This window comes from Melopsittacus undulatus, chromosome 1, assembly GCF_012275295.1.
Source record: "Melopsittacus undulatus isolate bMelUnd1 chromosome 1, bMelUnd1.mat.Z, whole genome shotgun sequence".
NCBI lineage: Eukaryota > Metazoa > Chordata > Aves > Psittaciformes > Psittaculidae > Melopsittacus > Melopsittacus undulatus.
The window spans coordinates 105,212,187-105,236,683 of record NC_047527.1 but is presented as its reverse complement, the minus strand read 5'-3'; the positions used below and the strand labels follow the sequence as shown (position 1 = coordinate 105,236,683).

At 40.0% G+C, this 24,497-nt stretch overlaps 1 protein-coding gene across 2 annotated transcripts in view; it reads right to left on the bottom strand.

Annotated features, from left to right (window-relative positions):
- Positions 1–24,497, bottom strand: part of DPP6 (dipeptidyl peptidase like 6) — a 412,441-nt gene that overhangs the window by 104,713 nt on the left and 283,231 nt on the right. For both annotated transcript variants that reach the window (XM_005150038.3, XM_005150039.3), the window contains exon 6: positions 14,366–14,418. In XM_005150038.3, coding sequence (XP_005150095.2) covers positions 14,366–14,418 — 53 coding nt within the window. The remainder of the gene's footprint in view (positions 1–14,365; positions 14,419–24,497) is intronic.

The following is a 24,497-nucleotide window of genomic DNA, read 5'->3' as shown; positions in this document are numbered from 1 at the left end:
CCTTTGGCTGTATAGCCAAAGTGTCATCCACAACTGTTGCTAGTGGAGTAAAATTTTATCCTTTCTTCTCATGGTTTTCACCCAGAAGTTGTCATTGTAAAGTATGAATAAGAGAACACATAATTCTCATACTGAACTCCTACTAACAGCAGCTACAAAATTCCCATTCCAGAAAGAAGAATAAACATACACACAGCTTCTTCTGGATCTTTTCATACTTACATGCATTATCTACTTCAGTTTCAAGTCAGCTATTTCTGTTAATACACATTCTTTTTGGTCAGCTATCTTGATTATCTTAAAAGAGAGTAACTGCTGAGTATAGAGGAAGAGAAAAAAATAACAAATCAAATAAAAACTTCTTATGGGAGATAAAAAGTTCTTCACTATTTGCCAGACAATCTAGTTTTTGTAGGGTTTTTTTTACCCATGGTGAGGAGAGGAGCAAGACATTACAGACAGAGGCGGAAATATGCCTAGATTATACAAACTGTAAGAAGTCAAACCTGTAACACTTCACGTGGAGCTAAGGGACAGACATACCAATTACAGCCAATAACTCAGACAAGAGCCCAGACAAGTCCTGTCAGTTCTGCTCATTGCATCACCTTTTAGAAGAGGAAAACTCTAACACTGTGAGAAATGATGCATAAACCAGCTTTGGTAGCTGCTATGGCAGAAGGAAAAGCACTCCATGTGACCTACCCTCAAAGAGCTCTGCTACAGACAAAAAGGCAAATCCATCTTCTCTTTTTTTCTTTTTTTTTTTTGGCATCATTGAGAAAAAAAAGACTTGCATCTCTTGAGTTCCCTTCTAAGTTCTTCAGAATAGCTGCAAAACTTCCTGTCATAGCAAAATCTTGTTTGCTTGTCTTAATGCCTTTCAATAAATATGTGGATAAAAGGGCTGAATGATGGAATTGCATGTTGCCTGGAGGGCCTGATTTACAAACCTAGTTACTGTAAACCACCTGTACATTCAGCACATAACAGCATACATGTCCATACTGAAGATAAGTGGTAGCCAGGCATCCATCCTCATGCTATGAGTTATTCTTTTCTACCACAGGCTATGAAAGCAGTCTAAGATCGCGGTTTCCTCCCACAAACATTCCTAAGAGATGGGCATTTTCCTCTTGGCAGATTTTGGCTTATTCCTCATCTCTTCTGAAGAGAATCGTCTTCCCCAGTGTTGCAACATCCACTCCCTCACCTGCAGGAAACATCAGCATCATTTCCAAGGGGATTAAGAAGACATTCCTCCTTGCCAAGCCTGATCTAGCAGGCTCCAGAGAAACAGCAGGAATGATCCGGAAATGGGCTGCCCTAGCAGTGTCAAGGGAGACTGGTTCACCTGTGAACCTCACCATGAAAGAACAGATACCCACACACTTACTTGGGCCATATTAGGTGCATGGACTGCAGTGGAATACACATGGAATCTCCCCCTGGCATTCCAGACAGTGAAAATCACTTAAGGGATTCAGACCAAATGACCACCTACATGGCAGGAGCACTTGCCCATTTTCCAGCCACTGCATAAACAGGTTCTCATGCAGGTCAGCTCCTTCTGTGAGGCATGTTATTGTTGATAAGCAACTGTCTTCCTTAGCTATACCCTTGTTTTTCCTCCAGACAGCCTGTTTAAAATGTCTCTGTAGTTTCTTCTTGAATCAATCAATATTATGGGTCATTTCAGCCTCTCCAAAGAGCCAGTGCTCCTCACAGAACCTCATAATTAGGGCTTGTTTGGATTTGAGCCTTCCCCTTGTGAGACCATTTGTGTAGGATGCTGGCTTGGAAATGGGCTATTCTGAAAGTAGTCTGTATATCTCCTGTTAGTGGTTTGGATAAAGAATTAGGTTCATTGCACCCTCACACTGTTTTCATAATTTTCTTATGAAAAAGAACCTTAATCTTCATTTCCCACCAAAGAAATGGCGAGGCCTTATTATTTTTGTCATCTCTTAGAATGACTGATTCTAAAGCTCGGGAAAGAAGCAAAGAATAATGTTATTTTAGGCCAGACAAAAGATGGAGCAAGTGCTGTATAAACTCTTCCTTGTTAATATGACATTGTCTGCACCATAAACTATTAAATTGCTCCAGCATGATTTCAGCACAATGTTCAAAAAACATCACTAAAGTAGCAAATTGTAGTAAATTTGCTCATTTAGATGAAACTTTCTGCCAGAAATTCTCCCTTCAAAATTTCAGAATAAGGAAAACTCCTGAGTGCAATTAGTGTGTTGTCTGCCAAATAATTTTTGCTTGTAATTAAGCTTAGAACATATATGTAGAATAAAAGAAACTAATCAATCATATCAGGTTGCCTGGTTTTGACCTTAAAGAATACTATGATTAACGAGGAACTAATTTTAAGGAGATTGTATTGCTTTTGGTGAAACTTACATCCATGTGTTCCATTTTCTGACAGTTTCTCCTGTTTTAAAGAAGACCAGTTTCCCTCAGAGACCTCATGGCACAGTCTCCCGAAGAGTACAAACAAGACAAACTGTTCTATATAAAGCTCTTCAACAGCATCTTAAAAACAATAGAAATTTTCCACTGTAATTGAGGGAGAGGCTCCCTTTACTTCAAGAAAAAGTGTTTTACAATGACTGGAAAAGTCTGAAACTGAAAAAAGCAGTTAAAGTCAGGAGTATGTTACAGGCTCTGATTTAATAACTATTTTAATTTTAAATACAGAACAGTAGAATTTGTACAGAAATTCTTTTCACATGCTGCCAATGTGAGCAAAAATGAAACAATGTGCACCAAAGGCTGCTCTACACATGTCCATCCTCTAAACAAATAGCTAAATCTATGTATATGAGCTGGAGTGAGTTCTCAAGAACAACTTTGGAACCCCTTGCTTAATTGTGCCATAATTTTGGAAAATATAGGAAATACATTAAGATTTCAATAGAATATATAAATAAGTTAAAGAAATATAGTTAAAAAAAAGTGTGGGGAAGGCAGAAATATCCCCTCTTGTCAATTTGTATCAATTTGAATATTTTGAAAGACAGCAGCTCTAAGTACATCAGCTTAAAGTACTTTAAGGATTTTTCATGGTTAACTGTAAAAATCTATCATCTATCTATCTATCTATCTATCTATCTATCTATCTAAACTATCTGTCTTAGCACCAGAACATCTACTTCTAATAGCATAAAATCAGACAGCAGCTTAGACAGATTTCTTCTTCCTTAGAAAGAAAGAAAGAAAAATGAGATATAAATCACAGTAAGAGAAGAAACCTAAAAAGGTTATAAAAACCTGAAAACTTCATCATATTTAAGAGGTTTGATGCATTATGAGAAAAAAGTGCACTTTCAGAAATAAAAAGAAAGAAAGAAAGAAGAAAATAAAAGCATGCAAAACATGTGTTCATAAAGGTATAAAGAACCATAGATAAGGACTCAGAGAAAGAGGGAAAGATTTCCAAGAAATAAGAATGCCATCTTTTGGGAAGCAAAAAGGCATTGTTAAACAATTAAATGACTTGTTTACTTCAGTATTCACCAAGGAGAAGAGCAGACAGGTGCCATTAAGAAAATTGCTTCCCAGGAGATACTCAGCTCTGCAGAGACTTGCAGTGAGACAGAATAAAGTATAATACAAATGGGAATCAAAGACTTGCCAGAACAGAAAATCGAGAAAGCAGACTGTCAGAAGATGCAACTAAAAGAATCCTCCTGGAATTGTAATAAAAGTACTTAAATAGATGGGGAAGGCTCTCCTATTCATCTAAGCTCATCTGCTATTCACTGTTTAATGCACATCTGCACACATACACATATTCTCCTTACAGCACTTTTCACAGAACAAAAGTAGAAGGAGGTAATGAAAGCAATTTGAATTTATTAATTACAACTACAGATACACATCAGATCATTCAGCTGTTCTTAAAAACTGCTGAGCTCACCAACCATCTTGTCCAAGATGAATTAATACTATGAATGTGAAACATAAAAGATAAAAAGCAAGGGAATCTAAAACATTTGTTCGTAATTTGGCAATCCAGTCAGATTCAAGCCAATAGGATGAGCTCAGAAATCTTTTTGATTATAGTATACCTGTGCCTGTAAAGCATAGTGTTTGGTACTGGGCTTGCAAAATCTTGCAAAATACCAATGCTACTTTAAAATCAATCACTTGACAGAAAAGAAGCTACCAAATTCTGTTAGGGATTATGTGAAAAGATGGCACAGGCTTGCCTTTCTAGAGAAGATCTACAAAAACTGATTTTAAAATGCATCAGAGACTGGTACACAGCCAGGTGTCATGGTAATGCAGGCTGGAGGACTGAGGGCCATTGATTCAAATCTCTAGGTTTCCCTGAGTAAGCAAACAGCGGAAATGGTCCTTAGAAACTAGTAGCATTTCTTTAAAAATGATGACATTATCATGTTTCTCATGTGACCCCTCTAAATCATAATGACAGAGTGAATTTTTATTACATTTTTTAAAAGAACTTTTGTTCCTGGAGTCATAATTTGTCCCCTAAAGAGACAATGAAAGGTGATAGCATTCAGATGATAAACACAACTGCTTAAAAGTAATTTTCTTCCACTCACATAATTTTCTCTTACTCTACAGAAAGTTTCTCAGCCAGCTCTGATCTCAGAGCTACAAAAGGCATAAAGAAAGGCACTGGATTTTATCAGGATTTCAACTCTACTTATCTATAATAGAGGCATGGAAAAATGAAAATCTAAATATTTTAATGCTACCTAGGCTACTCAGAATTACAGCTAGCCAAAGATTCAAAATACTGGTAAAAAAAATACAGGCTGAGGACAAACAAGCCAGTAAGTGCTGAGATGTTTAAAGACAATCTCAAAGATCTCAACAATGATGAGCATGGGATGAATGTATACGGTTCTTCAGAACAACTCTATGAGTCTCCAGGAAAGGATGTTTGTGATGAAACCTTAGCATTTCCTATCCATCTGACCTCGTCTGACTTCCAAACCATGATAAAAATATAGCACCATGATGTGATGCCTGCAGAGAGCAATATGGGTTTATTAGCACATAAAATGAGATACAGCTGTGACCTACTATTACCAGAGCCAGCGGAAGTGTCTCATTACGATATGACTTCACTGGATGCTGGGTAACACTTTGAATTAGGCCAAGAGATTGATTCTTGGGTTTGTGCTCTAGACTGGTCTAACAGTTTGTGTTAATGAGTTTCAGACAAAACCAGAATGACTCAGTATTCTCCGCATCTTATTTCTTCTCATATCAACAGGATAAAGAGATCTTGGAGTTTTGTGCATAGGTTCTCAGGAATATTGAATCACACTGTTCTTCTAAACAGCCTCTCCCCATACAGATCATAGAATAGTCAAGGTTGGAAAGAACCTCAAGATCATCTATTTCAAACCCCCCTGCCATGGGCAGGGACACCTCACACTAAACCATAGCACCCAAGGCTTCATCCAACCTGGCCTTTATCCACTCCCAGGGATGGAGCATTCACAACATCCCTGGGCAACCCGTTCCAGTACCTCACCACCCTAACAGTAAAGAATTTCTTCCTTTGATCCAATCTAAACCTCCCCTGTTTAAGTTTCAACCCGTTACCCCTTGTCCTATCACTACAGTCCCTAATGAATTGTCCAGTCGTCATCAGTTAAAATAAACAAGACATATACTTAATAGAGCCATTATTTCAATTTGTTACCAACAGTTATATGGTCACTTTCAAACAATACCACAACTAGCCTGATTTCAGATAAATTTTAAAAGTGGACTGTAAAATACTCTCCTTATTTAAAGGACCAAAATACCACTATAGCCCTACAGGTCTGCCTCATAAGGGGGCCTATAAGGATGCTGGGGAGGGACTGACTGTTCATTAGGGACTGTAGTGATAGCACAGGGGGCAATGGGTTAAAACTTAAACAGGGGAGGTTTAGATTGGATATAAGGAAGAAATTCTTTACTGTGAGGGTGGTGAGGTACTGGAATGGGTTGCCCAGGGAAGCTGCGAATGCTCCATCCCTGGCAGTGTTCAAGGCCAGGTTGGACAAAGCCTTGGGTGACATGTTTTAGTGTGAGGTGTCCCTGCCCATGGTAGGGGGGTTGGAACTGGATGATCTTAAGGTCCTTTTCAACCATAACTATTCTATGATTATATGATAACAGACATGTATAAACCTTATATGTGCAAAAGAAATGCTCCCATTTGAAGTGGGGTGTAACTTTTGCCTTCACAACCCTACACACAAAAGGTCCTTTCATTCCTCTATCTCCTTCTCATGTGTGACATGGAAAACAAGCTTTTGTATTCCTATCTTATCTCCTTAAATTCATAACGGAGCATTCAATAAATGGAGGGTTAGTGTAACGCGTGAAGAGACATCAAGGCTGGTGTGACACAGTCTGGGTGATCAGCCTGGGATTTTATCACCTTTGCCATAAAGAGACTTCCTCAGTGGTTATGGTATCAAGGAAAGCCCTGGATGTGTCATCCTTTCTTCAGCCAATGGTCTTTTCTTGCATTTCCTGAATTTCACCATTTCCCCATATGTTCTGAACTCCCTTAGGGGGCAGGATGCCTATTTTAAACCCCATGGCAGCGAGAAAATGCCCCCAGTCTTGCAGGTTTTGGTCCTCAAAACTGTTTTTTTCCCAGGTTCTCACATGCAGTAACTCGCAGCGCACATTCTTTATGCTGTGGAATCAAACAATACCGCACTGAGAGTTTAAGTAGGCTGAAAGAGTTTATCACCCAACCATGGCAACAAATAATCAAGGCCCAGGCTGCAGGTGTCTCCACAGCCCAAGAGCAGCAGAGCAAAAGAAGCCCCCCCCTGGGGAAATGCATGTTTCTTGTTCCTAACTTAGTGGACTCCCTCCCAGAACCTTGAACATTAGGATAAAAACAGCAATAAAGAAGTCCCAGTCCCCACTATGAAAATACATACACAGAACAATTTTAGTTCTGGGAAGGTGATGCATAGAAACAGCATTTGTAGGGGCTGTGGATAATTGCCTGTTCAGTGGTCTGCACCACCAACTTACACATTATCTTTCATCCACCTTTTTTCCCTTTTCTGGCAAGACTCTATGTCCTTGCTGAGTATAAATACAAAAGAAAACCCATGCCAACATGCCAAGTTTTGGTGGTGGTTAGCATTGGGATGTGCGTGTACCCTGAGGTATGCTTTGGAGGCTGACCACAACCTGGGAACTGGAGGAGGTTCATTTGCATTGAGACAAACATTTCCAAATCCAGATAAGCTGCTCACCAACGAAGCACATTTTATTCAATAATATAATAGGAGCCCTGCCTCAATTTCGGGTGCCCCCTAAGACTAACACGAAGGAAGAGTTTGCTTCAAACCCTTTTTTTTTTCTTCCTGATGAACCATAAGCTGTTGACATTTTCTGTAACATAAGGAGGTTGGTTGCTGGGCTTTTCTCTGTGAAAATGCTAACATCTGCATCTAACTATTAATTACTAAGATTTTTTTTTTGTTCTTTTAGTTTCAGCAGTCATTGCTCTAACCTTTAATATCAAGTCCTCCCATCAGGGGACTATTCGTTGTTATTATCGCTATACATGGTTTCTAAGGTGTCCACCCACATCACAACTGATTCTGAAAGAGAGAAGCATGTGGTAAGAATTGCTTTGCCTACACAGGAAAGGAACATTTACATGAAAACTGCTATACAGTGACCAACATGGGCGAGCAAATGGCAAATCCCCTCGGGAAATGGTATGTTGTTGAGCTGCTAAAGTGGATTTCCTCCCACCAGCACAGTCAAGAGTCCTGCCTGCACTGCCTTCTGAGGCTGAGCTGCTTTCAATCTGCCACTGCTTGTGAGTGATGCTCAAATAACAGCTTTGCTTAATAAAATGCTGGCTCACTCTTTTTAAAGAGGTACAAAATGTATTCCTAAGCAATAAGCTGGTGTGTGATTTAACCACTGTTCCAGTGATTTAAAGAGTGTTTAATTCAGATGATTATAAAAAGCAAGAAGTCCAATAGCTCCATCAGGGCTTGAGCCAAATGCCAGTAAACTCAACTGAAAGATCCCTACCCAGAGGATTTAAGTTCCAGCTCCACCATCAAGCTGTCAAGTTTAACTATTTCAAGGGTCATTTTTTTGTTGTCAAAATACAACTGAAACAGCATGTCACATTATCAGGATGGTGTTATTTCTAGTCTGGCATAAAAGCCACCACACTGCAAATCAGAGGTGTGTTAATTAACTATATAAGCTATCTCAAAAAGACAATAAAAGCTATGGAATGATAATGGTTGGAGGGAGGAGAAAAAAGTAGCATTAACAGATTCTTCACAAACTACAGAATTAATACTTCTATTTTTAAAAATTTCACATTGTTATTTTGTTTTACATATCTTTTTAATGAGGGTTTATTTCAACCTCCGTATAGCATTGTGGAAGGAAAATAGTCAGCTCCTTGAAGTAAAATTTAATTAGCTGAAAACAGACTCTATTAAATACTGTACTTTTCCCTCTTAGGATAAAATGTGGGCTCTAGTACAAGTTTATAAATGTTAAAAAGTTACATTGTACAGCACTCTCTGCAGTAATTATCACACATCACTTCTGTCAGGTAAGCAATGTTTCTCTCCTTGCTTTGCAGCTGGGGACACTGAGGCACAAGATAATTCTTTAATGCTACAGAAAAGGTGCATAACAGGCCAGAACAAAATACAGTAGAACAGCCTTGGTCAAATGGACAGATGTGTGCAGCCAAGCCAGTTCCCTGAAGCTTAACCATGATTTTAAACAATGAAACATTTTCCTTTTACTGTGAACATGGAAATTTGAGCATTTGGAAGGAAAACCTTGTCTTTCAAAATATTTTATGATAGGGAATGCACAAATCTGATTAAGATTTATTTAATTAACTTTACTTCTTTCCTGTGAGTACCTTGTACAGGAACATCAGTAAGAGCTCTGCAGAGAGATCCACAGACATCACTTTGAAAATCTACTCACAGTGAAGCACAGGTTCAGTTCCTCCCCCTGTTATCACTTCTGTGGATCTCCAATGTATATTTTGCACTCACTCCACTCATGGGACTTCTCTTGAAGTCACTGGAAGTTCAGTGTGGGGGATGTGTGCAGTATTTTACAGACCCTCAGCAGTGTAGGCAGGAAGAACTGACCTCAGCTCCCTGATTGGTTCTGTGATCTACTCACTGTGTTCCTCTGATTACACCATACACATTTGATAAGAAATATGGATTCTGCTTAGGCATAAGTGTGTACAATTCCCTCACTCCCATACACAAAATCAGTGAGGAATGGGAATAACTCTCTCACTGATCCCTATATTTAGAATCTGCCACTGACATGCCCCAGCTGGATGTGCTAAGACCATGCTGAGAGCTTATACACGGGGGTTTGCACTAATCCCTACCACTTAGAGGGATACAGTTCATGCAGGACTGGATGAGTACTAGGAGGTCTGAGGAAATACATGTTCTATGCTGGGCTTTAATTTGGGGAATGCATACCTGACACAGAACTGTGAAAAAGTGTAACATTTCAAGTTAAAGACTCCTTGGGTACTCATCCAAAAGTAGCTGTTGCTTAGGACCTGCAGTGCCAGATCAAACTAGTGGTCCAGAAGTACACACTGGTGTGAAATGACTTTAACACTGCTGAGGATTAGGGGAACACTGGTCAGCCATGGCCTGACCATAAAGCCCCTGAATATTTTTAATAGTTCAGTGAAGGCTGTGAATGACCAAGATCATCCGTATTAGACTCAGTAGGAGCAACATTATTAAACCTCATAAAAGAATAAAATGATTTTTGGTGCTGGATTTCAATAGTAGCTTGTTGCTTATATTGTACTGCTAAATTTTTATTTTCCAAAGCTAGGAAAAATAATGTTAGGAAATAACTGTATATGGTATTTGTGTTCCATCTTTTCCCAGCCCCTTGCATAAGAGCTCCCTGTTCCACATCCAGACCTGCAGATGCTACTGTAGCACCATAAATTACAACTAGCTGGCAATTACCATGTGGCAAGTGCAACTGTGGGGTTATGAGGACTGCAAAAATATTTATAATGCAGACAGCTGTAAGCAGTTACCGGCAGATATATAAGAGCACCGTTCAGAGGAAAGCAGATGGGACTGTATGAAGGGTACCACTGAACATGAGCAGCAAGCACAGAGGCTTGTTCCACTAGATGGCAGCCGGCGCCAGCATCTCAATTTTGGGTGAGTAACAGAATAAAAATGGGTGTCAGGCGGGAAAGCTGAACTGAACATAACCTCCCTACACACCTCGGCCCAGGAAAACGAGAACTGTGGACTCTAGCGGGCTCCCCCTGTGAAAACTGAAAACCACGGATCATTGAAAACAGAGGGTAAACGTGGAAAACCAGTAGGAGTTTCTCCCCGAGTTTAGCAAGATGCTGTGAGGAGGCTGGAGTAACAAAAAAAAGGTATATCAAACCCATGCAGTAAATATCTCTGCAGATATTTACTCTTTCTTCCACCTCGGGTTTATCTTAATTTTTAAATAAGAGCCTTTGAGTCTATGTCATTGGTTGTCCTATAGGGAGCCAAATTGCACTGCTGCTTTTTATTGGGGAATTAATTTCCATAACAGCTTTCACAGAAAAAATGTTGCAGTCCCGCACGCTGTATGAAATTCCATTTGTGAGCATATATGCTAAGGATGTGCCCAAATTGACTTGTAAAAGTTATGGAAAGCTTAGAATAAAATCTGGAAAATGCTGGTATTAGCTCCTTTTGACTTCAGACACAGCCTGAATCTGGAGAGTCTGTAGAACACAGCAAAAGTAATTAGAGCTTTCTCTTTAAAAAGCAATTTATGCTGGCAAATTAATGTCACTTTATTTAAAAGTGATGCCACAGATTAGATTAATTGGCTTCCTTATTAGTTAGCCTCAGCAGGGGTGTAGCAAGGGCATGAGTGTGTATGAAGTGTAAACTGTCTGTCCTTCCTGATGAGGCAGATGCAGCTGAGGATGAGGAACAGTGCAGAGAGAGCACAGGGAAAGCCACGCTGTCACAGCCTGGTTCCAGAAGCGTCTAATGAGCAGGAGGGATATTGTGGAGGGTAGCAAGTGTGGTCAGCAGCAGTCACTACCTCGGCTGTTCATTCAGGGATATGCTAACATGCCACTGGCACACACCAACAGGGCATAAAGCTGGCGCCTACTTGCAGAAGATGACTAACGCATGAAAGGAGTTTGTAGAAATGGCAAAGGGGTTGTTGGTCAGTGCCAAAAGCTTTTGTCACTCATGTTACAGTTGGGTAGAGGTCAAGGATGCTGCCTAAAGGTTTCAAATTTTGTTGTGATGTTTGACAGCGTCAAACTGAACTGAACCTTGTGCCGTGTTGGTGTGCCTGGTCCTGCTCTCAAGAATCTGCATCCACGTAAAATCCATCAGAGCAATATTCCTGTGTTAAACATGAAATACATGCTGAAGAGATTACCTGTTCATCCATCAGAGGCTCTACTTTCAGCTGATGTATTTCATCACCTGTTACATCGTGTTCACCTACTCGTGTTCCAGAGAAATGGCAATGTGCCACCCCTTCCACCACTTACACATACAATGATCACCTGAAAGATCAAGGCAATTATAGCTCTACAATAGCTCTACAATATGGTTTTGAATGCCTGTAAAAGCACCTACAGCCTGTACCGTACCTGTACCAACACAGAAAGTGCAATCCTTCCAACCCTTCTCCAGCCTGTGGTTGCCTGAGCCATCACTACATCATGCTGCAGGGACACTGATGTCTGAAACACCTGTGTGCCTTCTGGCACTCTCTCACTTTCCAAATCTTCCTCTTATACTTCATATTTCTTCTCTGACACATCCAACCCTCCAACTGCCTGCACCACTACTCAATCAACATGGAGACCAAGCTGAAACACAGCTCAGTGTGCAATGTAGTTGAAGCCGGGGGAACAAGTAGCTGGTTGTTAGGGATGAAGAAAGATCATGCAGTAGTAGCAAACTGCCTGGACCACTGTATTGTTAATTTTTAGCAGTTTTAATACTATGCATGATAATTCTATTTTTTACACCTTTATTTTGTCTAGAATAGAACTGTGTTGTGAGTCAAATGCTAGTGTTCTTAGCCAGGTTTACTGCAGATACAAAGCTTATGTGCTCATGCTGTGAGTTCATCCTGTTGCTCAACACCATTTCAGCCCACAGGCTAATTTCAGATATATTGCCAGAAAGATGGCGTTTTCAAAGCCTAAATAAATCCATTCAGTTCCTGGAGGAAAAAAAAAAAAAAAAAAAAGGAAAAAAAAGCAAGGAAAAACCAAAGACCACATTGAGGCAGGGAAGGAAAGAGACTGAAGCAGTCTGGGGCATGTCACACTGGGACACCAGATTTGACATGGACCATGGTGAGAATCCTCCTAATTCCTACATTTCAGCTGTACACAGAAACAACCTCGAGCTCATGATTTTTTGTGGTGAGTCAATCACAAGACACAAGCTGTAGGGAAGCAGGCTTCACAACCTCCTGGGCTCATAGATTTTAAAACATATATGTCTCCAGTACAGATTTTTTTCACAAAGTACTGTTTCTCTGTTGATAGATAGAAGCCAAAGAAAGTTATTTCAGCTTTTCTGTTTGGTTTTGTTGTTTTTTTTCCTCTTTTCTTCCTCTTTTTTTCTGGTTTTGGGGTTTTTTTTTTTTTTTGGTGTGTGTGTGTGGAGGCATAAGTGTGTGGGACAAATCCCTGAGGAACACCTGAAAATAACTAATATTTTCATGGTGAAAAAGTACTGAGAGATGTGCTTGTATCTTGCTATTGAATCTGTACTTCTCTATTGTTAAACCCACTGGTTACTGTGCCAAGAAAATTGGATTGGATGTAGGTGTTGCAATGTCTGACTAACATCATTCTACGGTTAAATGGTGAGGTCCCCTGAGGACCACCCTGTGGAAGGCTGCTGATCCACTGTACACAGGCATAGTGGGAGCTGCCTACAAAAAGCAGTGGGAAGCAGCATACAGGCATGGCCAAGATCCTGCCTTCTCTTGGGGGTAGGCACCTGGCCTATGGATGCAGAATTTAACAGTACTTTAGGACCTGCTCCAGTGCTTTCCTAAATCAGAGACACAATAGTTTGTTTAATACAGTAGTATGAGTGGGAGAGAGTGGATATAAACTGAGAGGAAAGGTTCAGAAAAGGTCTAAGGAGATATTTTCTCCCCATGAGGACAGTCAGGAGTGGGACTGGTTGCCCAGCAGTGCAGTTCCCATCCCTCCAGGTTTTCAACATCAAGCTGGATAAAGCTTTGAGTAATCTCCTTTATGTGGGAGGTTGGAAGTTGGAAGAGCTTTTCCAGCCTGAGTTATGTCGTGATCCTATGATCACCCTGTGTATAAATCAAGCAGATGTTGTTTTTAATTTTGCAGGTTTTGTCAGTTATTGGAAGAATCCAAAACATCTACTACCTGTTTAGCCATAATGTATAGAAATTAGCTACAAGGTGATAGAGTTGGAGCCACAGGTAACCTGAATCACCACAAAGACAAAGCTGAGAAAGGGAAACTTAAAAAACTGCAACTAATCAAAGCTAAAGAAGGATCCTTTCAAGCTACCTGATGCCTTTGTTAAACACTGAGCCCACCTCAGGACCTCCAGTGAATGGGGCCTAAATGAAAATGCATTGCATGATGGAAGTTTATTACTTGCAATGATACATAACCTTCTACGGTACATGTGTTAGGTAAAGTGATATGTTTTCATTAAGTTTAGAAATGCTGTGCAAAGCCTGCGTGCCATTCCTATTTGTCTGCACTTACCTCACACTCTCTGAAAAGGTAAACTACAAACCTGAAGGCTCGTAGCTTCAGTAAAATTGTGAGTGCATGTATCTAAGCAGCATCGGGAACCTAGGAACAGACTACTGGTCTATCTGCCTTCAGATGGGATGCAAGAGAGAGAGTTTTTATCAAGGGAATATGCCAAGAGACACAAATGAAGGGCAATGACTCGACTCTGACCAAATATAAGTGACTAAAGAACCCTGGATAGATTCTCAGACAGTGCTCTGGTAAGGGGCCAACTGCAGCTCTCAGCCAGATGTCAACAAACCTATATTCTAGCTGAAAACTTGAAAACTGGAATATGAAATTCATATAGTCTGACTCTCTGGGGAAGCTGAGTACTTCTGTTTCCAGACTATGTCATCTTTTATATGACACACAGCTCAGTGGATGCTGCAGCTGAATGCCAGACAATTGCAAAGGGCTGTCACAGAAAACCATTTGTCACAATACGCATTATTTTGCTGAATTCTTAATGGCTGAGTTTTAAAAGGTAGACATTGAAAAATTGCTTACCCATGAGGTATTTTGCTGAGGACATAATATGCCGTATATGAATGTTGATACACCTGCAAAATGAAATTAAAAAACAAAACAAAACAGGAGATTAGTAATTGTCACCTGTGTTAATAGGGCTCTTTTTCTGCAAAAACAGTCTAGCATTTGGCTAGGGAGCTCTTATAAACACTTCAAATTCAGTAGTAGAGAGGAACAATACATTAATTCACCTAGTGTTGTTGTGTGTTCTTTTAATCTTGTACTGTGTTACAGTGTTTGGCAAATCGTATACATCCAGATGCTCTGTGTCGTTACCATGACTACCAGGTTTTTGATTAAACTGGGGGCACATGGTCTCTGCAAGGGCTAAATATAGAACAATCATTAATGAGGACACCTTGGTCAGCTGGAGACATTCTCCATCATTATAACAAGACACAACAGGGGTAGAATATATATTTTGTTGCTTTATATCCACACAAATAAAACAGGGAATGATGCTGGGTTATCTCAGAGAGGGTTGTAGGACTCTTGTCAGTCAGCAAACAAAACCTTATTGACTTAGGGAGTAAAGCTGACCTCACGTTTGTTTGATTGACATTCTAAGTTGCGTCTTCATACCAATTTACACCCTAAGCCATGTGGAAGAGCTTGCCAGCAGTTCATCTCAGAAGGGAGAGTTTATTACTTATTTTCTAAGTAGTACATAATAATAACAGAGTTAAGGTCAACAGTTTAAGAGTTGGTAACTTTCTGTTAATGACACACAATCACTAACAGTGATGTGTGGTTGTCCAAGTTGACCAGTGCTGAGCAACACTAGGGCACTAGTGTGAAAGGTCAAATATGAATGACTTCATACACATTTGTAGAGTCACTCACTTTTGCAATTCTGTCTTCTTACTGTATGCTACTAAATAAAAAAAGTGTCATAACAATCATTTCATTTGACTTCCATTTAACTCTTTCAGCCACTTGCTCAGTAATAGCTCTCATAAAGCACCCTGTCCCAGAGGAAGAAGGGGTAGCTTCTTGAACACTTGCTTCACCAATCAAGCTTTTTCCTGGGTACCTCTGGTTTTGCACAATTATTTTTTTTAAACTTATGCCAAGAAATCATGAGATGTCTTGGATAGTGCTGCTACCTCAGCAGTGGCCATCCCAAGCACAATGCTATCCTCACAGACAAGTAAGCATGACTTACTACCCGTCTCTCTTAAGGGTAAGCCTGCACAGTGGTGTCTGTATTAGGCTTACATATTTTGAGCACCCTGTAGAGAGACAGGAAAACACAAGGCACATCAGTGTAGATGTAGATACTAAACAAAACCTCTCTGTTATAATTTGAATCTGAACACTAAATCCTTACACTGCTGCATAAACCCCAGGAAAAAAAAAAAGGCTACCACCAAAGCAGAGAGGTCAAAGCACTGGATTTCTGCCTATGAAATACAGAGATTGATGCTAGATTGATGTGATTTCCTTCTTCCTCTGTGCAATTCACTCCCTTCATTACAAGGACATCATCAGGTTATAACCTGAAATCATATCTCTTTTTAGGCACTCAAATACATAAAGACCCCTCCAGCAAGGTGGGCCTGTAGTGTACTGGTATCAGAGAAGGTCTAGGAACACAAACAAACTCACTGCACATTAGCATTTACCATAGTACAGGTGTCCTTTTTAGATGCAGCTTTTTCAGATAATATCAATTAAATTACCATTATCTCATCTACATCCAATCAGACCAAAGAGCTCTTTAATCTTATAATGCTGATATTGGAGATTTGGCTGATGTATGTTGCTTAGATTTTATTCCAGCTTTGGTGGAGTTCTAAACCTGCTAAAATTCCTTACAGAAAATGCACTGGAAGACTAAATTTGTCTATAGAGCTGAAAAACCTCATACATTGCCGTTAAATATTGAGCAACATTTGTCTTCAAATACCCTGGCAGTAGAATCTAGAAAATTATGTAGACATACAAATTCTGATCAGAGGCAAGGATTGTGGTTCAAGGTAATAAGCCATACTCTGTTATCAGCCATCAGAGGCAGATGTCAGCCCCCAGAATGAGTATGAAGAGATGCCTTCAGGGGAAAACAGAGAAGTGTGGCAGGCTGGACAGAGAAGAAACAGCCATGGAAGATTTGAGCAGGATATCTGTGATGTCCCTGTTTGAAAGTACAGAGTCCCATATGGACTAGCCATGCTAGACTTTAGAGCTCTCTTAGAGCCATTAATGGAGACTGAGGTAGAACACTGTTTTTGCCAAGGCAGTTTAGCACTGGGGAAAAGTTACAGTGCTTTCAAAGAACGTCTTTATTTTCTGAACATCATTTTTCATCCTCTTGGGTCTTTGGCCAGTCTCTAAAATATCTCACATCAGCTGTGCCTGTAGCATAGTCTTCAAACGCTTGCAGCTGGCAGGGTTCATTCACAGCAGCAATCCTTTCTCAAATGAATCCTTAAAGTCAGTAGGTTTGCTCATGTAAACAGCTACTTGTATGATCAAAGATTTCAGGATCAGACATTTATTATTATTATAGTTCTTAAGGACAAGAGCACATGCAGCTCAAAATTCCTTCTAATCCCTATTTTAAACCTGTTTGGAAAACACACTGTGAGCAACCCTCCCAAGTGCAGACCTCATAGCAGCCTTCCAGTATCTGAAGGGGGCCTATAAGGATGCTGGAGAGGGACTCTTCACTACAGACTGTAGTGATAGGACAAAGGGGTAATGGGTTAAAACTTAAACAGGGGAAGTTTAGATTTCATATAAGGAAGAAATTATTTCCTGTTAGGGTGGTGAGGTACTGGAATGGGTTGCTCAGGGAGGTTGTGAATGCTCCATCCCTGACAGTGTTCAAGGCCAGGTTGCACAGAGCCTTGGGTAACATGGTTTAGTGTGAGGTGTCCCTGCCCATGGCAGGGAGGTTGGAACTTGATGATCTTAAGGTCCTTTCCAACCCTAACTATTCTATGATTCTAAGCAGACAGGAATCCAAGAGAAATATCACTTAATGTCTTTTTGGGAAATTAGATGCCTGCTTTCCTCTTACATATGCAAACCAAATGAAGTTATTTTAACTTTCTGAGATGATGATGATGATGCTGTCTGATTTATAGCTCAACTAAAATTTCTGCTGGGGTCTAGCTTAATTTGGCTATTCACTTATGAGGAAAATCCCACACCAGGGAAAAGTGCAGGAATGTTATGAGCATTCATTTGAAATTTATAGCTAAGCTTCAGACACTGGACAGTGCTTAAAAGTCAGTATTCATTTCATCTAACCTCCAATATTTCTGATGCTTAGCTAACAAAAATAACTGTATTAACTCTCCACATTCTCCTCTATCCAAGGGGTGTGGCAAAAGCCATTGCACTGATTTGATACACTTAGCCCTCATTTTTGGCTGGAACCCAGAAGCACACAGCTCCTGTCAGTAGAGAGGCATATTTGAAAGTAGCAGAGATTTTGGCAGCTCTTGTGCTCTGTAGACCCTGTATGCCAAGACATACAACAAAAGTTAGTACACGCCTGGGACTGCTCTGGAGGGTTCTAGGTATTATCAAAATTGGGTCGTAAAATCTCCCATGCCAACTGTGACCAATAAATGCTGTAAAAGTCATTATACTAAACCCATCATGTCAGAAACAGTCTCCCACTGGGCTTCTCATCCCAGGTCACAGCACAGATCTTGCTTACTTTCAATCTACATTATCTTCTGCAACATGTGTGTGTCTACACTGGAATCATAAACAGTTTAAGAGACAGATGTATCTGTTTCCACTTAAGTCTTTGAAAGGCAATTATCTTTCCAAAATTCAGAAAAATACAGGACTGATTATATATAACAACACTTTGTTGTGAAGCCACTGACCTCATTTTATGTAATCAAAAGAAACCTGGACCTGACCAGATGACAGCGGAAATGCAAACACTGCAGCATGTATACCAGAAGAAAAGAGCATCTGCCTTTCCCTGCCTCCAGATTCCAAAATAAAAAGTAAACTCTGGTTCCTGCAAGTTACAGAAACAAAAAAAAAAGAGGCAATGTTTGTGCCACACTGCAGGAGAGCAAAGTATGGTGTGGATGGTAGAGCAGCATCTCCTTGAAAGCACTTGCTTCATCTCCAACGATACAGGTCCTGGTCCAGCAGGGCTCACTTAAATAGAAAATATATGCTATTTAAGAATAGAATGGATTTGGACTCATTTATTCATTGTGACTACTGAAATACTTTAATTTAGAATCCATTGCTCTTGTTCTTCCCTCAAAGCAGCCACACAAACACTTAGAATCATAGAACAGTTAGGGTTGGAAAGGACCTTAAGATCATCAAGTTCCAACCTCCCTGCCATGGGCAGGGACACCTCACACTAAACCATGTCACCCAAGGCTCTGTGCAACCTGGCCTTGAACACTGTTAGGGATGGAGCATTCACAGCTTCCGTGGGCAACCTATTCCAGTACCTCACCACCCTAACAGGAAAGAATTTCTTCCTTTGATCCAATCTAAACCTCCTCTGTTTAAGTTTTAACCCATTGCCCCCTGTGCTATCACTACAGTCCCTAATGAAGAGTCCATCCCCAGCATCCTTATAGGCCCCCTACTTGACACAAGTCCAAAAAGACAAATGGAATCCTGGTTACCTCCCTACATTTCACCTGATCTGTCACACAGGCACAAGCTGAATACGCAAAGCTTTCACCTTCATTAACTTCTTGTTAAAAGTTTGAAATTGTCACCATTATTTTCAATTTGGCACTGCCTGTGAAACTCAAGGGATTAGGAAAAGGGTTTAGATGTAAATGAAGGAGATTGTGAAATGTGTTTTCAGCATATTTTGGCTGGTATGAAAGATTACACTACCTACTGAAGATTTTTCACTAGCAACAGGAAAAAAGGAAGAGTTTAGTGTACACTTCCATCTTCTGTGTTGGTCTCTCACACTTTGTGGACTGATACCATGCTAGTACCAGCAGTAACCAGGATTTAATTGAAAGGCTTTCTTTTATGCTTGTATGACATGGTGCTGAATCAATACAAACAAGAGGCACATCCAGACTTTCTTTAAAGAAGGTTTACAAGCAAAGAAGGGTGAAAAAACCCTTAGAAGAAGACTCCCTAAATCAGCCAAATCCTCTCATCTTCTAACAGGCTGTTCTATTAAAACAGATCATTTAGGGTCCTACCACTCAGCATATTAAACAGTTCATGAACCTAAAGTTAAACCCAGGTGGACTGGCTGCCATGATATCATGATTATTATTTACTTGATAAACACAGGAATAAACCATCCTTTTTCTAAATGACTCCACAGAGCCACCTAGTCCTCATGCAGTAGTGTTATTTACATTAAAGAATTGTCTAGAAAACTCATAAAAATCCCATGAAATTTAGAGTTTGGAAGAGAAGAGGTACAAAGCAGAGTAAGCACAGGTGCAATCTGTGTTATAAAGCAGTCTGCAAGGCTTAGCACAAAATCTGTAGTATTTAGTGTCTTTTTTTCCAGGAATCATGTGTTTCATCCCAAAAGACATTCCAATACTGCCAAATTAAAATGAACCCGCTAAATAGTTATCAGAAATAAAACTACAATGGTTGGCTAAGTCTGAAAATAGCACAAATATATTTAAATGTAATTAATGATAAAGTACTCAGTAGTTACCTGGGTGAAAGGAATCACTTTTCATTTTGTAACATTAAAGTATAACTTCAAATAATACATCCCCTCAGGACTCTTAGCAGACCCAGATTGTCTTTATTGTCTTACTGTATAGTAAGACAGTAAAAATACAGCACAAGTGGCTGGTGGAATGTGAACTGCCAGATCCATTAAAAGGGTTTCCCATGGAGAATTTCTAAAAAGATATTTGCTGGAAGTAAATTAGTATCATGTTTTCCTACTTGTGCTATGAGCAGACAAATCCCCCAATGTACATATGAATGTCAAACCGGTTGAATAATCCCAAATATTTGAAATAATTACATACTCTACCTTTCAAAATAGTCCTAGCACCCTTAAACAGTAACTCATGCTGTGATACAAAATATGCAGGTAAAAGATGATTTTCCATGTGGCCTTTAATATGCGTGTTACTCAACCAAGCTCTGAAGTTGACAAATTAAGAGGGAAAAGAGAACAAAGCAGAATGCAGGAAGGCTGCTGCTCTGCATTGGCAAACAGCTCATGCATTTGGTACCCTTCTATCTAATGCTGACATAAAAGAGAGTGAAAATTAGGTTCACAGTGAAAATCATGTTCAGAATGAAAATCATAAAAGCAAACTTTTCCTCCTCCTGTGCACAGTAAAGGGTGACCTAAGTCACTATCACAGTGTCATATTGATTCTTCTATTGGTCAGTCACCAGCAAGCAAATATTGTTATCTTCACAGGATAACTGTGTCATTTGTACAAATCTTCCAGTAGAGAAAAACAAAAAAAAAAAGATTTCTGGCCAAAAATATCATAGAACCATAGAATAGCACGGGTTGGAAGAGACCTTCAAAGGTCATCTAGTCCAAGCCCCATATCTCACTGCCATACTTCTGTATAGTATTCTGTGGAGAATTAAAGCATCTCACTGTACCTGTTTGCAGAACTTTCTGTATTTTTAATGAAAGTCAACTTTAAAGACTAAATTTTTACTTAATGAGTCAACATTATTTGCCTGATCGAAATTCTTTATGATAGCATTGGTTTCATTGGGGCCATACAACCTGAAAATTGAACTAAGGGTCCATAACTTGACCCCTTCTGTTCTGTTAAGAAGAAATCCTTTTTTTCCCATTGTGTGTTATACTGGCACTCTGAAGGGATAGAAAAATCCATTCCTGTAACTAACCACCAGATTCTTCCTGATATTTTGTTCAATTTCTCATCCTTCATTCTCCCACGTATTTGTGATTTGGTTCATGGGCAGTTAGTAGTGGCCTTTTCACTGTTTTCTATCAGTGGAGACAGACTGGTCAGTGCTATTCTCCTCAGCCCAACTATTTTATCAAAGTATTGCCACCATTTTATTGCTGACGGGCACTCCATAGTAACCAGCCTGGAATTAGGTTTTCTCAAAACCCACATGCTATCTATTCCTTTTGTATCAGTGTAATAAAATAAAATAATTAAAAAACCAAACAAACCAAAAGACCACACCAAAATCCATATTGGTATTTTGTACCCTACATTCAATGAAGTTCAATTGCTTGCAAGAAGTAAATGAATCAATAAAGTCATATAATTTGAGGTCTTTTCAACATTCTCACCTTTCAAACTCATTGTGATACTGACCTATTTTGTTTTCCTCTGAGACAGCAAATTCTTTTTTGTCTCTATGTTGAATTATCCCTTTATCATTTCCCAAGTAATACAGTCTCATGCTGTGTGACAACCTTTTTCTATAGCCCTCCAAGGAACACTGCCTATTTCTCTTTGTCCCTCTAAACCATAATAAATGCTATCAATGAGCATTTCCTGTGCACTGGTTCAGCTGGCAGCCAAATAACCAACAGCTGTTATCGAATACCTGATTTGGGATGCTCTCACCCACTGCACTGTATTCAGCTCATCAGGCACGTGTGTAATGTGGTCACAGCCACAGAAAGTGCACACTGAGAGTGCCATGCCACTTCAGGACAGTCAGGAAAGGACAGAGATGGGGGAAAAAGGACCTTGAGCAGGAAAAGAGGTAAGAAGAAGGGGTCTCTGTATCAATAAACATACAGAGCATTTGGCAACTTGCTGCCTTTGCTGTAGTTGTCTCTGTATTCCAGAAGAAATAACCTAAATTAATGTTTCAGCAAAAGGAACAAGCTATATACATAGGGAAGGCATGTATTACAGTTGACTTATGGGAGGAAACCATTTTTCTTGGAAAGAGGAGGGGACAATCCTCTCCTGTGAAATGGGTGAAATGTCACAGCCAACACTAAGCTGTCAGTGTCTCAGAGAAACCCAATGGGTCAGCACCTCAGCTTAGCCACGCAGGTGTGAATAAGGAGCTGCCCCACTGCTACCCAATGTCATAGGAAATCAAGGATCAGTGGTTAGGTAGCTCCAGAATCAGGAACAAATTTTAGCAATCAATTTGGAAGAACGGAATAAAATGCTATGTACAAGGGATGAAATGTAGAAGAATGCAAGAGGCAGTATCAGGAAAAGTCTTTGCATGGTTCTGTTTTTCAAATCTTTAAACAAATCAAGCGTTAGGACTGAAAATTAAATCATTGCAATAAGAACCTGAAGGAGCCTTTGTCTATAAGCTTGTCCTTGGTGCATAGAGGACAATCAGAATAGCTCTCTGCTCACGTGGTGCTGTGAATGTCCTGTGACCCACACTGGAGAGGCTTCCTCGAGGCAGCAACAATCTCACATTAAGATGACATCAGGAAGGGACAGCACATTCATGCCTTGGGGACTTGCATTTAGAAGCATTTGTAACTCAGGCTCAAGCCGATTGTAATAGGGTCATGGCTGCAGGCAACACACACAGTTAATATGTAAATCTCTCCTACAAACATGCAGTGGGAGTGCTGGATTAGAAGCTGATTTTCCAGCCACCAAACCAAAGGTCTCTGAACCAGCAAAGCCAAGGAGTTACTCCTTTACAAACAGCATTGTCTCTAGTTTGCAAGATAATAATAAATAAAGTGTGACAGCAACATTCACAACAGTATTAGTGGGACTGAAGTTTTGTAAGATAATGCTGTTACTTCATGTTCCACAAACTGATTATCTACCTCAGTTGTTTCATGATAATAATTCTTTATTAAAAGATTTGTTTCCAAATTACACGTTTGAGAGCCTTATACTGCTGACGATGCCGAAAGGGAATTTAAAGGTCAGCTTTAGGATTTATGACTTTGTGACATGGTGGAAGCAAAGTGGATGCTCTTATTGTTACAAATGTAGCTCCAAAAGTGACTTAGGCTACAGGTATTAACACACAGCTCGTGTGCCAGATCTCACCCTTAGGAGACCGTTAATCCAATCTGCCAACTGCTGCTGCACCCTCATACAGCTCTGCCCTGCCAAGCAATTACAAAAGCCTCTTTTTGCTCCCGAGCCACCTGTCCCACACAGCGCTCCATTGGCACCATCAAGCACTTGCAGTCACTGGCTTAAAGGACGACTGCTCCATTTTTAACTGGGAAATAAAATGGCAGCTACAAAGCACTCACTAGGATTTTTGCAGCAGCCTTTGTGGACTTGCTGTTGCTCAGGTTGTTGGGAAGCATCTATAATCAAGCTACTAAGAATTACGAGTGAGCATGAATAATGAGCTCATTTTGTTGTTGATCTTGTTTTTAAACTGTTATTGGTATTCACATCACAAGGTATAAACTCCCAGGTTCCTGACCCACTCTGCATCAGGCATAGTGCAAGACTGCATGGAAATTCTCGAAGTGCTGCACTTGCCTGTTGTATAGTCCTGTTCAGAAACTTGGAAATGAGAATTAAATTATCTAGTACACAGTTCATGTTGTGACTCTAACATACCAAACAATATATCAAAGGAAAAGAAGTAAAAGATAAACATTATTACTTAATAAGAGTACAAAAATAGCATGGAGCCAAATAATATTTTTAGAAGGAGACAACAATTAGCCCAAACCCAGGAAACACAGAAAACCTTCAAATCCATTCACGGGCATACATACAAACACACCCACCCCTCCCCAACTGTGATTCTCTCATAGTATCTGTGGTCATAATAACATCTGTATTATGTCAGACCGAAAGTCCACTAATTCTCTGTCCTGGTGCAGACAGTATTGTAGAATCATAGAATGGTTAGAGTTGGAAGGGACCTTAAAGATATCCAATTCCAACCTCCCAACATGGGCAGGGACATCTTCCACTAGACCAAGTTGCTCAAAGCCCTATCCAGCCTTACCTTGAACACTCCCAAGGCAGCCACAGCTTCTCTGAACAGTCTGTTCCACAGCTTCTCTGAACAGTCTGTTCCACTGCCTCATCACCCTCACAGTAAATAATTTCTTCCTAATACCTAATCTAAATCTCCCCTCTTTAAGTTTAAAACCATTTGTTTCAGTTTAAACCCCCCTGTCATATCCCTACATGGCCTTGTAAAAAGTCCACCTCCAGATTTCTTGTAGACCTCTTTACATACTGGAAGACTG